This window comes from Saccopteryx leptura, chromosome 2 (genome assembly GCF_036850995.1).
Source record: "Saccopteryx leptura isolate mSacLep1 chromosome 2, mSacLep1_pri_phased_curated, whole genome shotgun sequence".
Lineage (NCBI taxonomy): Eukaryota > Metazoa > Chordata > Mammalia > Chiroptera > Emballonuridae > Saccopteryx > Saccopteryx leptura.
The window spans coordinates 216,886,172-216,902,832 of record NC_089504.1 but is presented as its reverse complement, the minus strand read 5'-3'; the positions used below and the strand labels follow the sequence as shown (position 1 = coordinate 216,902,832).

Below are 16,661 nucleotides of genomic sequence, written 5' to 3'. Positions count from 1 at the left end.
GTTCAGTCCCAAACCCACTTTTGCTTCAGTGACAAAGTGGGGGTTCTCCTTCCCCAGTTCAACCCTGAGAGGTCCCCCTCTGTGCTCTTTCTCAGCTGAGACGGGCTTTACCGGGAGAGTTAGGCTTTGTTCAGGATCATGTGGCGATGGAAGGCCTCTTCATAAGCTCGCCCCTGGGTCCAGTCCACAGGGTGTCTGTCATCAGTGCTTCTGATGAGGGAGTTGCTAGGACACATGTCTCTGTCTCTCCCCATTCCTGCTGCACCTGTATGGGCACAGCCTGTTCCCTGTGGCATTTGCCCAGGTCATCTTTACCCACTGAATGACCCTCCACAGGACAGCTACTGTGTCATCTGTCCCCTGTGGATAGGGCCCACAGTATTTCTTCTAATGCCAGTGGTAAGGCACGTCCTTTCAACATGCACTTGAACAAGGAAGGCAGTCCCAGGAGGGCGGGAGCGTGTTTGTGGTTTTCACCATTCCATACCCAGGACCTGCTCACAGGGAGTACTCGGTGAAAAATGCATGGAAAGAAGGAATGACCACATGAATGCCATGAACAAATGACATCTACAGATGTCCCTATGTACTAACATTTCATTTGTTCCCAACTTCAGCACTGAGACAAAGGATTGTTGTTGTTATGAGCCATGGAGTCAGCTCTGGCTCCTGGCAACCCTGGGAATGGGTAACATCCACACTGTCCTGTCCTTAATAGGCCAGTCCAGCTCCTGTGGACAGCCTGTGGCTTCTTTCATGGAGGCATTCCATCTCATCTTTGGTCTCCTTCTTTCCCTGCTGTCTTCTGTTTCCCCAGCACTATTATCTTTCCCAAAGAACTCTGGCTCTGTGATGTGCCCAAAATAGGACAACTTCCACTTTGTCATTTTGCCTCCAGCATGTTTCAGACTTCATTTGCTCTAGGACCCACAGAGGATTATGTATTTTAAATTCTAGTTGGTGTTGCTAGCCGGCTTCCCCAAGGACGTGGCAGTCCACTCCCACCAGCAACACATGATAGCCCATTTCCCTACACTCTTACAGCAGCTCCTCCTGAGGTTAGCTTTCCTTCCTTCCTTCCTTCCTTCCTTCCTTCCTTCCTTCCTTCCTTCCTGCCTTCCTGCCTTCCTGCCTTCCTGCCTTCCTGCCTTCTTCCCTCTCTCCCTTCCTTCTTTCCTCCCTCCCTCCCTCCCTTCTTTTCACTATTATTGGCTATTGCCTATTCCTGTTGTTTTCCTACTTTCAACTGGCTCATCTTTTCTTACCCCTTTGACAGACCAAGCTTTCATCAGTCCTAAGCATCACCAGTATTCTGTCTCCATTCTGTCTGTGTATCATGAGTCCTGGGGTGGCATCACCAAGATGCCAGTGTATTTTCGACTGAGTCATTAACACCACCCTCTCTTACACACTCGGGAGATGCAGCCACCTGGAGCTCAGACCAAGCAAAGGAGAGAGAGCCTGCCTACAGCAGCCAGGAGCTGGGATGGGCGTGGGCAGTTCTGGCAGAAGCTTTGCCATCCCTGCTGGACTCTATACCTGAGTAGCAACAGTGGCAAAATTTGTTTTATTGACCAAATAGGAACGTTATATAGGGAAGTTAATCATTGAAATCATATACCTAAACTACTTAGAATTCTTCTGAATGAGGAAGATAAGAACAGCCAAAGGAACTAATGTAAAAACAAAACAAAACAAACCTAATCCACTGAATTCTAATTCACCGGAGTGCTTATCTCTGGGACAGATGTGCTAGGACCATCTTTGACAGCATCTCACAGTGACCTGTCTTCTTTCTTGCAGCACTCCCTACAAAGTGAGGCCTGTGGCCATCAAGCAACTTTCAGGTAAGGCCCTTCTATCATTTTAAAAATTGAAAGGAAAACAGCTCCAGGCTACCTGTGAGATGAGATGCATATATATTAGTTACACATCAGCATCTAAAGCCCATGTACAGGCAGAGACATCCTTGCACTCTGCCCATGACAGCTCCTCAGGGACCGCCCCCACCCTCTCCCCAAGGACTTAACAGGCACTGGGCAGCAGTCCACTCCTGTCCTCCTGCACTCAGTGCCTGTGCTGCCCATGAGATTGTGAGCCACCTGCAAACCACAGCCCTCAAGATGTCTCAGTCAGGGGTACTGTTCCGTTAAAATTCAGTTTCCTCTCGCACCTTCTATCACTCTTACTTATGTATGTTTTATGCGTAATAAAATGTTCCTACTGGAGTATTTTGATGAGCTTTGGAAAATGTAACTGTAAGCAGCACCAAAACCAATAGACACAACATTTATATCACCTGAAAAAGTTCTCCTGTGCCCTCTCCCATTAACCCCCTCACTCTACTCCTGGTCTCCGTCAGCAACCGCCCTGCTGCTTCCTGACACTGGAGATGCGATGTTCTTTCAAAAGTATCAGATAAAAGAAATTAAATCATATGGGTGCTCTTCTTGGTTCAGCCTGATGCTTTTGAGACTCACCCGTGTATTGAGCATATCAGTAGTCAGTCCTTATTTATGAGTGAGTCGTCTTCCATGGCGGAAAGGACCACTGCCTGTTTATCCAATCACCTGCTGAAGGACATCAAGGCTGCCTCCAGTTTGGGGCTTTGTGAATAGGGCTGCTATGAGCATATATGTAGGGACGTACATTTTCATTTCTATTGAATGGGATTTCTGGGTCAAAGGGTTAGGTACATGTTCCATTTTATTTTAAAATTACGTATCAGTATTTCCAAGGTGCCTACACCATTTTGGATTCCCAGTTGTTCTACCTCGCCACCAACCCTTGGTAGTGGCAGTCTTTCTTCTGTTATTCATTCTAATGGGTGTGTGGTTGCAATTGCACTTTGTGTTTCCCTAGTGATTAATGACGGTGAGTATCTACTGGCAATTCATAATTATTCTTTTATGAAGCATCTGTTCAAACCCATCCTGATTTGGTGTTGTTAAGAGTTCCTTCCTTCTTATTACTGAGTTGTGAGTGTCCCCAATGTATTTGGGATGCACACCCTTTGTCAGATATATGTTATAAATATTTTCACCCAGTCTGTAACTTGCCTTTTCATTGTCTTATTAGTGACTCTTAATGACCAGAAATTTTAATTTTGTATTAGGCCTAATTTATCAACTTTGTTCTTTTCTGGTTTGTGCTTTTTATGTCCTAAGAAGTCTTAGTTTAACCCCTATTTAATGGAGTTTTCTCCAATGTTTTCTTTTAGCTGTTCTGTAGTTTCAGCTTTTTCATATAAGTCCGTGATCCATTTTGAGTTCATTTGTGTGTGTGGTATGAGGCAAGAGCTGAGGTTTATTTTCCCTTTCAAGGTGCAGTGTTAATTTTAATTTGTGCAGGATGGATGGTTACAGAATAGACTTTTGAAGCCCCCATATCGAGCTAGATGGTGTGTGCGAGGCAATGATGTCTCTGTTCCTCCGTTTCTGTCTTTAAGGTGACAATGTTTACACAACACATGGGCACTGGCAGCTCTAAATCACTTTTGTGCTTGAGTAACTCTTTATGAATTTCATAAACAATTCAGTTCTCTCAATAGTAAATGCTAGAATAAAAATGAATTCTAACTTTTTCTACTGCAAAAATACCTTTTCTACTACAAACATACATAAAAAGCGCATTAGTCTCTTGACTTAATAATAATTTTTTTTAATATTCTCATTAATTGTACTTTATTTGGGTTTCACCACTTCTTTCCTGACGTGCTTGTTCGGTGACAACGCATGTTCCCACATTGCATTTAGTCATCCATCTCCCCAGGCTTCTCTGCTTGTTGGGTAGGGCACTGGCGTTCTTGAGGAGTCTGCAGAATGTCCCCCAAGCTGGCTTTGTCCAATGTTATTCTCATGATCAGCCTGGGAGTGTGGATTTTTGGAAGGCCTACCTGGGGTCCGTGCTGTCCAGATGCACCCACTGTGAAGTGACTCTTTTACACTTTCCTTCCTCTCTTCTTTAGAAGCAAGTCCCTAAGCCTAGCCCACCTCTAAGTGGGGGAGAAAAGAATTGAGGGTCCTTTTCTGTCACTACAAATACCCATGTGCTCTAGAATGTTTGCTGAAAAGACCATCCTTTTCCCCATTGAATTATCATAACACCTTTGTCAAAAATCGGTTGGCCAATGTATGTGTGAGTCTTTTTCAGGACTCACTATCCTGTTGCATTAATATACATGCCTGTCCTTAAATTAATGCCCTGCTATCTTGATTACATAGATTTGTACTAAGTCTTAAGTTCAGAAAATGCAAATCCAAGGGTTTCTCTTCTTTTTTCAAAAATGTTTTGCTTATTCCAGGGTTCTTTTATTTTCAAATAAATTTTAGAATCATTTTGTCAATTGCTACCAAAAAAAAAAAAAGTCTACTGGGATCTTAATGGAAATTATATTAAATCTATTGAACCATTTGGGAAGAATTACTGTCTTAATGTTCAGTCTTCTGATTCATGCCTGTGGTATATCTGTCACTTAGGTCCCTGTTAATGTTACTCAATAATATGATATAGTTGTCAGTGTCAGTGTCTTAAATATGTGTTGATAAATTACTAAGTATTTCATAGTTTTATGGTATTATCAATGGATTTCTAAATTTTTAAATTTCCAATAGTTTTTACTTTATAGAAATATAATTGCTATTGTATAATGACCTAAGGAAACTGTCACTTACTAGGTCCAATACCTTTTTGTAGATTTTCTCTACATCCGCATATAGAGAACTGCTTCATGCTTTTAAATCTGGATGCCTTTTCTTTCTTTGTTTTGCTTTATTGTACTAGGTTAGGATATCTAGTATAACAGAAGACTGGAAGGTGTGAAGGACAGATAATGGAGTCTTTCACCATCAACATGACATTAGCTATAATTTTCTTTAAATGTCCTTTCTCATGTTGAGAGGTTCTTATTTTCTTTCTATTTCTAATTTGTTGAGAGTTTTAACTATAAATTGATTTTTAATTTTGTCAAATGCTTTTTCTACTTCTATTGAAAAGATCATGGCTTTTTCCCCCTGCATCTCCTGAATAGTAAATTTTACTGATTGGTTTTAAATTGTTAAGCTAATCTTGCATTCCTAGTTCAAACTTCATTTGGCTGTGGTATATATATTTTTTGTTCTGGGTTCAAATTGCAAATATTTTGTGAGGTTTATGAGGAATATTGGTCCATAGTTTTCCTTTCCTATAATATATTCATCTGGCCTCATAAAACAAGTCGGAAGTGTTCCAGGGACTCTGTTTTGTACTTATTTGGGGACTCATTTTAAGGGGTTAGGGCTGTCTTTTCTAAGAATTTATTGTTATGACATAGTTTGATTATTTTTATGTGGTTCTTTTTATGTGCATAAAATTGTAATGAAATCCTCACTTTCACCCGAGATATTAGTAATTTTTATCTTCCCCTTTTTCAAGTTAATTAGTCTAGAGATTTATAAATTTTATTGATTTTTTTTTAAAGAGCCAGCTTCGGGTTTCATTAGTTATCTTTATTTTATATGTTTTCTACCTTATTGATTTCTCCTGTTGTCTTTATTATTTTGTTTCTTCTAATTTACTCCAGATCTACTTTGCTCTTCTTTTTCTACCTAAAATAAAATGGATGCTTAGATCATCAATTTTAGATCTTTTACTTTTAAAGCCAGAGCTTTCCCTCTATGTTTCCTTCAGCTGTCACTCATAAATTTTGGAGTGTTGTATTTTCAATTTTACTCAGCTCAAAATATTTTCTGATTTACCTTGTGGTTCTTTCTCTGCTCCCTTTGTTACTTAGAAGTATATTATATAATTTTTAAATACATTGGTACCTTGAGATGAGTTTAATTCGTTCTGTAACCGAGCTCTTAAGTCAGTCAACTCGTATATCAAACAAATTTCTCCCATTTAAAATAACCGAAATAGATTTAATCAGTTCCAGCCCTGTGAAACATCCTCAAACCATCCTAAATTATGAAAAAAAGACGTTTTTAATTAAGAAACACACATGTATACTTTACCAATGCATAACAAAATATATGAAATAAAAGAAAAAAGTGTTATTTAGTACTGTATTCTTATCTTGGAGACAGACGAGTGCAGCTAACAGAGGTGAATGGTGGAGGGGGAGGGAGGGAGAGAGGAAGGGATCCGGGCACTGTAGACACATAAACTAAAACTGCACTCTCTTAACACTAAATGTAAACTAAAACTGCATTTTCTTTACTTTAAACAAAACTAAAACTGCACTTTCTTTACTTAAAATGAAACCACAAACACTTAATTGTAAAAAAAAAATGTACCTTTTTAAACTTTAAACTTAACCTAAGTTTAACAGTACGTATTTTTCATTTAATCATCACCTGTTTTTGCCTTTTTGGCTGCACTTTCAGCATTTTTACTTGCAGGACTTTTGAATAAAAATCTATCCAAAGAGGTTTGCTTTCGCCTGCCTTTTAAAATGTTACGGAAATGTGACAAACAAGTGTCATTAAAAAGTGCTGAAGCACAACCAGATGAAACTTTTTATGGGTGTTTCTTTTCAATGAAACTTGAAAGCTTCTCCCACATTGCCAGCATGTCTTGAATTTCACTCATAGAAATCACTTCCTCCGACTCTACCTCCTCCTCACTACTAATCTCTTGCAGAAGCTAAGTATGTTGCATCATCTGTAGCTCCTTAAACTCCTCAGTTGAGAGTTCCTCCTCATGTTCCTCAACAAGCTCGTTTACGTCACCCTCATCTACCTCCAGACCCATCGACTTTCCAAGGGACACAATCTCCTCCAACAGTTCTACTCAGTATCGGTCTCTGGTTCGAATCCTTCAAAGTCCCTGCCTGCAACAACATCAGGCCATAACTTTTTCAAGGTTCTTGCTGAGTTCAAGGTTCTTCTTGTAACTTCTTACCATGCCAAGTCAATAATGCGTAAACATATCACGATGGTCTAGTGATCTTTTCAAAACTCTCGAAGGGTAAGAATTGTATTCTCAGTCACCTCAAAGCAGCAGTGGAACAAGTGCTTTATGTAAAACTTTTTAAAGTTGGAAATGACCTGCTGATCTATAGGTTACAAGATTGAAGTCGTGTTGGGTGGAAGGTAGAGGATTTTCACGATTTTGAACTCATCGAGAATGTCATCTTCAAGACCAGGTGAGTGGGCTGGAGCATTATCAAGGATTAGTAATGCTTTCATCGGGAGTTTATTTTCTTGAAGATATTTCTTCACTGCAGGACCAAAGACAAGATTTACCCATTCAATAAAAAACTGCCGTGTAACCTATGCCCCAGCATTGGCGTGCCACATAACCTGCAGTTTTTCTTTAAGAATCTTGTGAGTCTTAAAGGCTCAATGATTTTCGGAATGATACACTAGCAGTGGCTTTACTTTACAGTCACCACTAGCATTTGCACTCAGTGCAAGGGTAAGATGGTTCTTCATGAGTTTATGGCCTGGCAGCTTCTTCTCCTCTGCGGTGATGAAAGTCCTCCAGGGCATCTTTTTCCAAAACAATCCTGTTTCGTCACAGTTGAACACTTGTTGGGGGGATGTAGCCTTCCTTTGCATTAAGCGCAGCAAAATGTGCTATGTACTCCTCAGCTGCCTTAACGTCAGCACTCACAGCTTCACCATGCCTCACCACCGAGTGGATGCCAGATCTCTTCTTGAAATTTTCAAACCACTGTGACTTGCCTTAAACGTATTTTCTGCTGCCTCTTTTGAGGTTGATGGTTCTTTCTTCTTCAAGTTGCTGTAATTAATACAGGCCTTTTTGCATATTACAGTCTCCGTCACTGTATCTCCTGCCAGTTCTTTCTCTTTCACCCACACCAGCAGAAGCTTCTCCATTTCTTCATGGATATTTGTCCTTAATTGGGACAGAAATTGTAGTTCCTTTCGTTGGATTTGTGCTTTTGATGACATCCTTTTGTTTAAGGGTGGTACAAGTTGTAGATGTATTGTGGTTGTACAGCCTTGCCAGTTCAATCACTCATACACCACGCTCATGTTTTTCTATTATTTCTTGCTTTACTTCTATCGACATCATTCTCTTCTTCTTCTCACCACTGTCCTTTACACTCACTTTCTTCAGCCCCATGATAGCACACAAAAAAAGTTAGTAAAAAATGCAAAAATGATGCAAGAACAAGTACAGCGCACGAAATTCGACTTGATTCTGCAGGTAACACATGAGAAAGAACGAGATGCTGGTGTTGTGCTGCTGATACTGGACCCGTGCACCAACGTGCCAACTAGCGGCAGCTTCCCAAATCACGACTTGTATCTCAGAATTTTGCTCAGATCTCAAACAAAAATACGGACTGAGTAACAGCTTGTATCAAAAAAAAAAAATTTGTATGTTGGGCTGTTCGTATCTCAAGGTACCACTGTATTTGGGTACTTTTCAGTTATCTTTCTGCTGTTGATCTCTGTTAATTTTATTGTGAACAAAAGTAAACCCTAGGCCCTGGCCAGCTGGCTCAGTGGTAGAGCATCAACCCAGCATGTAGATATCCCGAGTTCGATTCCCAGTCAGGGCACACAGGAGACGCGACCATCCGCTTCTCTACCCCTCCCCCATCTCTCTCTTTTTTCCTCTCTCTCTCTCTCTCCTTCTCTCCCACAGCCATAGCTCGAATGGTTCAAGCAAAGTTGGCCCCAGGTGCTGAGGATGGCTCAATAATCTCACCTTAAGTGCTAAAAACAGCTCGGTTGCCAAGCAATGGAACAACATCCCCAGATGGGCAGAGCATTGCCTGGTAAGGGGCTTGTCAGGTGGATCCCGGTTGGGGCACATGTGGGAGTCTGTCTCTTCCTCCCTGCCTCTCACTTAATTTTTAAAAAAGCAAAACCTGTATAACTTTAGTCTTTTTAAAAATTTATTGAGGTACATGGCTTATCTTGGTGACTGTTCTAGGTACTCTGGAAAAGAATGTAAATTGTGCTTTTATTGGGTGGACTATTCTAGAAATGTCAGGTCAAGTTTTTAGTTGATCATGTAGGTCAAGCTTCCTAAACCTTTACTCTTTTTTGTCTGCTTGTTCTACTGATTACTGAAAGATGAGATTGAAATAGCCACTATATGTGGATGTTTATTTCTTTTCTTAGTTCTCTCGGTTTTGGCTTCACACATTTTCAACTTCTGTTATTGGGTACATACTTATTTAGGATTGTTGTGTCTTCTTGATGAAGCTACCCTTTTATCCTTGTGAAATGTGCCCTTTATCCTTGGTACTATTCCTTGTTTTAAAGTCTTCTTTATGTCGTGTTAATAGAGCCACTCCAGCTATCTTATATGTCATTCTCATGTTATATCCCTTTCCATGTTTTTACTTTCAATACATTTCTGTCTTTATATTTTAAGTGGGTTTCTTACAGGTACAATTCTGTAAATTTCAATTTTTAATTTGAGTTTTCAACCCATTTACATTAAATGTAATTATGCATATGGCTGTGTTTAAATCTACTACCTTGTTACTCGTTTTCTACTTGTCTTGTCCATTCTTTTTTGATATTTTTCTCTCTTTTACTACATCTTTTTGATAGTGTGGGGTTTTTTGTTTGTTTGTTTTTGTATTTTTCTGAAGCTAGAAACGGGGAGAGACAATCAGACAGACTCCCGCATGCGCCCGACCAGGATCCACCCGGCACACCCACCAGGGGCGATGCTCTGCCCACCAAGGGGCGATGCTCTGCCCCTCCGGGGCATCGCTCTGCCGCGACCAGAGCCACTCTAGCGCCTGGGGCAGAGGCCAAGGAGCCATCCCCAGCGCCTGGGCCATCTTTGCTCCAATGGAGCCTCGGCTGTGGGAGGGGAAGAGAGAGACAGAGAGGAAGGAGAGGGGGAGGGGTGGAGAAGCAGATGGGTGCTTCTCCTGTGTGCCCTGGCTGGGAATCGAACCCAGGACTTCTGCACACCAGGCCGACGCTCTACCACTGAGCCAACCAGCCAGGACCGATAGTGTGTTTTTATCCCATTTTCTCTCCACTCAATTTATGGTCTATACTTCTTTACTGTATTTCTTGGTTTTACAATGTGTATCATCAAATTATCAGAGTCTTTAAATTATAGACACCACTTCTCAGCAGTGTGAAAATCTCACAGCCCTGTGCTTTCATTTCTCCCACCTCATTCTTTGTGCTACTTGAGAAAAATTTATAATACACTCTTATACACTGTTACCATTTCTTGCTTTCTGCAGTCAGGTGTGTTTTTCCTTTATTTCTTTGTATAGATCCAGGTTTGCATTTTTTATTACAATGTTAATCATCTGGATTATGTTTAAACTCTCATTAAACAGTGTGGGCTCTGTCCTGGCAGGCAATTAGGTAACTTGTCAGCCAGTCTGATGCCTTTGAGACCCATTTTTAAGGTTTGTGAGGACGATTGGAGAGGACTGTTACTCCAGGCATAGTTCAGTCCTACTGCTAAGGTGTAGTCCCTCTGGGATCCTCCTGGACTTCTGGCTGACCACCAAGCATTCTCTACTCTGGCTTCTAAGAGTTCAAACATTTGAATATGAGGTTGGGGGCTTTCTGGGTAATTGTGTGTGACCTGGAAGGGCCACACAGAGGCCATGGAAGTAGGAGGGGGCAGTGGAGGTAGTGAGAAATGGTCAGATCCTGGCATGTTCTGAAGGAAGAGCCAAGGTTATTTCCTGAGTGGTGATGAGACAGGAAAGGTAGAATGGCACCCCCTCCCCACGAGGGTGGAAGCTGAGGTTGGTGCAGGTACAGGGAGGAGAGAGGAGCTCAGTTTGGGGTGTATTAGGCATGGTTAGGCTGTTGGGCATCAATGTTGATGAGACATGTTGAGAGGAGCCTGGAGCTGCCCCTCAGATGGGGTTGTGACATGTTTGTAGCCATGGGGCTTGATGAGCTCACCAAGGAGGGAGGGAGGAAGCAGGAGGAAGTAAGGGCTGAGCTCTGAGACTCCAGGACATTATTACAAAAGAAGGAAGAAGGACTTTGACAACTCGACACTATCCAGGACACAGGACCAGAGACAAGGAAGCCCTTGCTTGACAGGTGTATACAACAGAGATGAGCTTTAGGAAAAGAAGACCTGAGGGCATAGCATCCATGCTCAGATGTGTTCACAAGATTGTCACTGGAGGAAGAATGAAAGGGATTTTGTATGACTTTGGAGCCCAACTAGGACCTCTGGGAAATAGATTGGAGGCTCCATAAGGGAAAGAACTTACCAAAAGCTAGAGCCTGTGTGAATAGAACTGGCTGTCTTAAGGACTGAGCTCTGCCTCCTGCAGGACTTGGGGTGAAGGGCCGGGTTTTGACATCCTCATGGGACACCCAGCAGATGGTTGTGGGGGTAAGCAGGTGAGTTTCAATCTTTCTCAAACCTGGAATCTTAGGAGCCACAAAGAAGTTTGAGAACAAACTGTACTGCAAAGCACAAAGAGTCACAGTAGCATCTCAGCATCATGAGGTTTTGAGTGAAGGGACAATAAAGAGCATTTGTTCTAAATGTGCCCGAAGGAGTCCTCTGCCTGCTTGTGGGCTTCCTCTGCGAGGAGGGAGTACGGAGGGCTTTGCCCAGGACAGTCCTCCTGGTGTGAGAGGGAGCTGATGGACAAATGCTGGCTTCCTTTCCCTGTGGTGGGACAGTTTATTCTCCAGTGTTGTCTATGCAATTGCTCAAAGGGACCCCAGAGCCATGAGAAGCAGCTATGCCAGCAGTAACCCTCTCATTGACTTCCCCTCTGTGGGCTTGCTTTCTTTTTTGCCTCAATTTCCACATCCTACAGGGGTTTCCTGGGACCTCCTCCAAACACACTCCTGCCACCCAGCTCCTTGCCTCAGGTCTGCTTTTGAGGGACCCAACGTAAGGGCCGTAGAATGGGGGAATGGGAGAATAAGGGCAAAGAGCCACCCATCTGCTCTCACTATCAGTGGGTGAAATGACCTCAGGAAAGCTCCTAACCCACTGCACTTTAGTCTCCTCCCACCCAGAATAGGAATTAGGACACCCACCTTACGTGGTTCTTATGAGGATAAATGAAATCATTTATGCAAAACACTTAGCATAGTGTCTGCCACTTAGTAAGAGCTCAATAAATGGTAGCTATAATTTAAAATGACCTAACCCTAGACAGGTAGCTCAGTTGGTTAAAATGTCATCCTAATACACCAAGGTTACAGGTTTGATCCCCAGTCAGGGCACAGACAAGAATCAACCAATGAATATATGAATGACGGGAACAATGGATCTTTCTCTCTCTCTTTTCCATTCTCTCTTTCTAAAACCAATTTAAAAATTGAAAGAATTTTCTTCAAAATAATAAATAAATAAGATACAATGACCTACAGGGCATTTTTGAATGGTTAAAGTTCTATGTCTCTGGAACTGCTAGGTTTTAATAGAACAGAAATGCTTCCTAAGGCTAAAACCATCCATGTACTGCTGCTGAAGTTCATGCTTGAAATTTGAACACAAACATGTTTTTTTGTGAGAAACAATACAGCTTCTTAATAATATTTTCTACTTTTAGTGCCATTGCATTGCAAACAGCTTTATAATCTAGTCCTAGCCATCCTGACTTGCATTATTTTTAAAACAAAAATAGTGCAGTGTATAAAATGAAAACTAACTGCCCTCCGGTGATGCCTGGGTGCTTACTCTACTTCCATCTTCTATAGCTTTGTGGAGTTGTGTGTTCATGCTCCCTTTGGGGTGGCTTAGCCAACAAACACAGCATCACTTAGAACACCCTCACAGTCATAAGTGTGAGTGGCCAACAATAACATCAGAATCCACTTGTCATGATTCTAGAACCTAGTGTAATAAAAACAATGACATTTGAATGTTCCTGCAAGCACCTGAAGGACGCAAGCAAGCAAAGTGGTCCCCCTGTCTCTAGGCATTTACAGGGACCAAGCAGAACCCATACACATCCTTGTCCTACATAACTGTACGGTGAGACACACAGACCTGCAATGGATTCTGATAATAGTACACATGCATGTAACCACACCCCAATCAAGACAAAAGACATTTCCATCACCCTGGAAAAGTTCCCTGTGCCTCTTTTCTTTTTTTGTATTTTTCTGAAGTGAGAAGTGGGAAGGCAGAGAGACAGATTCCCACATGCACCCAACCGGGATCCACCCAGCAAGCGCACAAGGGGGCGATGCTCTGCCCATCTGGGGACTTGCTCCATTGCGACTGGAGCCATTCTAGCACCTGAGGTGAAGACCATGGAGCCATCCATCCTCAGCACCTGGGCCAACTTTGCTCCAATGGAGCCTTGGCTGCTGGAGGGGAAGAGAGAGATAGAGAGAAAGGAGAGGGAGAAGGGTAGGGAAGCAAATGGGCACCTCTCCTGTGTGCCCTGGCCGGGTATCTAACCCGGGATTTCTACACACCAGGCTGACGCTCTACCACTGCTCAGTGGCCTCCCTGTGCTTCTTTTAAAGTCAGCCCACATACACCATCACAGATCACTGTCCTGACTTCTGTTAACACAGGTTCCTTCTCCCTCTTCTCAAGTTTCACAAGAAGGAATTGAATGGTATATGCTCCTGCATGAGTAGGATCTTGCACTCAGAGTCAGGTTCTTAAGATTCATGCCTCTAGTTCCTCACTTCCTTGTTGCTGAGTAGCATTCCATTTCGTGAGTATCCACAGCTCATTCTCTAACTCTCTTGGTGATGGACATTTGGGTAATTTCCAGTTTGGGGCTAAGCTGCTGTAATCATTCCATGAGTCTTCTTGTGGTGGTGTCAATTATCTTGGGTGACACATAGGAGGGATGTTGCTGGTTCCTGTGACAAGAACTGTCTTCCTGATGAGTGGCTGTACCATCCCACACTACTGCCAGCAGTGTGTGGGTGATCCAGGTGTCCCACAGCTAGCCCAGCACCAGGCGTGCTCGGTGATTTTAATTTGAGACGTTCAAGTAGACATAAAAGCATAGTTTATTATGTTTTTAATGTGACAATTATTGTTCAACATATTTTAATGTGCTTACTGGTTACTTTGATATCCCATTTTGGGAAGTGTCTGTTCTAAGTATTTTGTTCATTGTTTAAACTAGCTTGTATTGTTTTTTTTACCATTGGTTTGTAGAAAATTCTGTATATTTTGGATATATTCAATATTTCATTGGTCACATATATGTTTGGCAAATGTTGTTTCCCAGTTTGTGACATGCCTTTTTCATTTTCTTAATGAGGACTTTTGACGGAATTTTTGATATGATGAAGTCTAATTTAACAAGTTTCTTCTTTATGTTTTGTATTTTCCATTTTGTATTGCCTTCTTCAAGAGCCCTTTTTCTACCCCAAGGTCATTAAGATCAATTTTTAGGAGATTTAGAGTTATAGCGTTATACTGTAATCTATGATCCATTTTAAATTACTTTTGTATGTGCTGTGAGGAAGGGGTTGACAGCCTTCTTTTCTGCATAGTTATCCACTTGTTAACAGCTCCACTTGTTTAAAAAAAACAAAATTGTACTTTCCCACTGAATCACTTTGGCACCTTTATTGAACATTATTTGTTTCTCTATGGAAGGGGATCTTTGTGGACTCTCTTCTGTTTCACTGAACTGTCACCAGTACCAAACTGGCTTAATTACTAGAGCTTGAAATCAGGTAGTCTTCCACCTTTGTGCTTCATTTTCAGTTGCTTTGGTTACGTGGGTTCTTTTCTTTTTCCTACAAATTTTAGAATAAATTGATAACTTAATTCTTAATGCTAAAATACCTTTTTTTTTTTTTTTTTGTATTTTTCTGAAGCTGGAAACGGGGAGAGACAGTCAGACAGACTCCCGCATGCGCCCGACTGGGATCCACCTGGCACGTCCACCAGGGGCGAAGCTCTGCCCCTCCAGGGGGTCGCTCTGCCGCGACCAGAGCCACTCTAGCGCCTGGGGCAGAGGCCAAGGAGCCATCCCCAGCGCCCGGGCCATCTTTGCTCCAATGGAGCCTTGGCTGCAGGAGGGGAAGAGAGAGACAGAAAGGAAGGGGGGGGTGGAGAAGCAAATGGGTGCTTCTCCTATGTGCCCTGGCCGGGAATCGAACCCGGGTCCCCCGCACTCCAGGCCGACGCTCTACCGCTGAGCCAACCGGCCAGGGCCTAAAATAACTTTTGACTGGAATTGCATATATTTAATTTACTTAATTTTGGAACAATAACATCTTTTTTTTTTTTGAACAATAACATCTTAACACTATGAAGTATTCCAGTCCATGAACATGGTACATCCCTCCACTCAGCTAAGCTCTATAGCTTTCAGGATGAAGGTCCTGCCTATCTTCTGTTAAATATATTCCTCAGCATTTTCTGTCTTCTGGTCTTATGGTAAATGTGATCTTAATTTAATTTCCCATTTGTTTGCTACTAGTTTATAAAAACACAACAGATTTTTGTGTGCTGGGATAGTTTCTTCTGACATTCATTTGTTAGTTCTGGTATTTATTTTATAGATTCCAGGATTTTCCATTGATGTCATCATATCTTCTGATAATAAAGGCAGTTTTACTTCTTGCATCCTAATCTTTTTTTTTTCTTTTATTAATCTTGCTGAACTAGTTGAACCTCCAAAACAGTTAAATGAAAGGAAGCAGACATTCTGTCATCCCAGCCTCAGGGGAAGTCCACTTAGTATACATTTTTATAATCAATGAGCCAACATTGACACATCATTATCAACCAAAGTCCGTAGTTTACATTAGAGGTCACACTTTGAATAGTATGTTCTGCATAATGACATCTATCCATATCCGCCACCATAATATCATACAGAGTAGTTTCACTGCCCTAAAAATCCTGTGTTCTACCCGTTCATCCCTCCCCCCACAAATCCCTGACAACGCTGATCTTTTCACTGTCTCTATAATTTTGCCTTTTCCAGCATGTCATATATTGGAATTATACAGTATGTATTGACTTGATTCACTTAGTAGTACATATTTAAGTTTCCTTAATTCTTTTTCATGGCTTCATAACTCATTTCCTTTTAGTGTTGAATAATATTCCATTGTCTGGATGGAGCAGTTTCTCCGTTCACCTACTGAAGGACATCTTGTTGCTTCAAAGTTTTGGCAGTGATGAATAAAGCTGCTATAAACATCTTTGTGCAGGTTTATGTGTAGAGGTACATTTTCAGCTTCTTTGGGTAAATACCAAGGAACAAAACTGCTGGATAGTATGGTTGGAATATAATTAGTTTTGTAAGAAACTGCCAAACTGTTTTCCAAAGTGGCGGCACCATTTTGCATTCCCACCAGCAGTGAAGGAGAGTTCACTGTTGCTCCACATCCTCGTCAGTATTTGGTGTTGTCACTGTTTGGGATTTTCACCATTCTAACAGGTATGCAGTGGTGTCTCATTGTTTTTTAAATTTTCATTTCTCTAATGACAGGATGTTAAGCATCTTTTCATACACTTACTTGCCATCTGTGTATCTTCCTTTATTGAAGTGTCCTTTAAGATCTTTTGCCTGTTTTTAAATCATAATTAATTTTGTACCAGTTCACATTAAAAGTAAAGACTTTGCAGCAGTATAATTTTACTGAGCCCCCTCCCCACAACCTTTGAGCTATTTCTCCCATACATTTTTACATATATGCTATAGACTGAATGTTTGTTGTCTTCCCAAATTCATCTGTTGAAATCCTAATCCCCAGTGCAATGGTATTGAGGCTGGGCTTCGGAAGGTAGGA

General features: G+C 41.6%; 1 protein-coding gene across 5 annotated transcripts in view; it reads left to right on the top strand.

Moving 5' to 3' along the window:
- PDE9A (phosphodiesterase 9A) overlaps positions 1–16,661 on the top strand; it is a 100,334-nt gene that overhangs the window by 29,918 nt on the left and 53,755 nt on the right. For 4 of the 5 annotated variants that reach the window (XM_066370093.1, XM_066370094.1, XM_066370092.1 and 1 more), the window contains 2 exons: positions 1,804–1,847; positions 16,199–16,309. In XM_066370093.1, coding sequence (XP_066226190.1) covers positions 1,804–1,847; positions 16,199–16,309 — 155 coding nt within the window. The remainder of the gene's footprint in view (positions 1–1,803; positions 1,848–16,198; positions 16,310–16,661) is intronic. The other variant, XM_066370095.1, reaches the window with a different exon arrangement.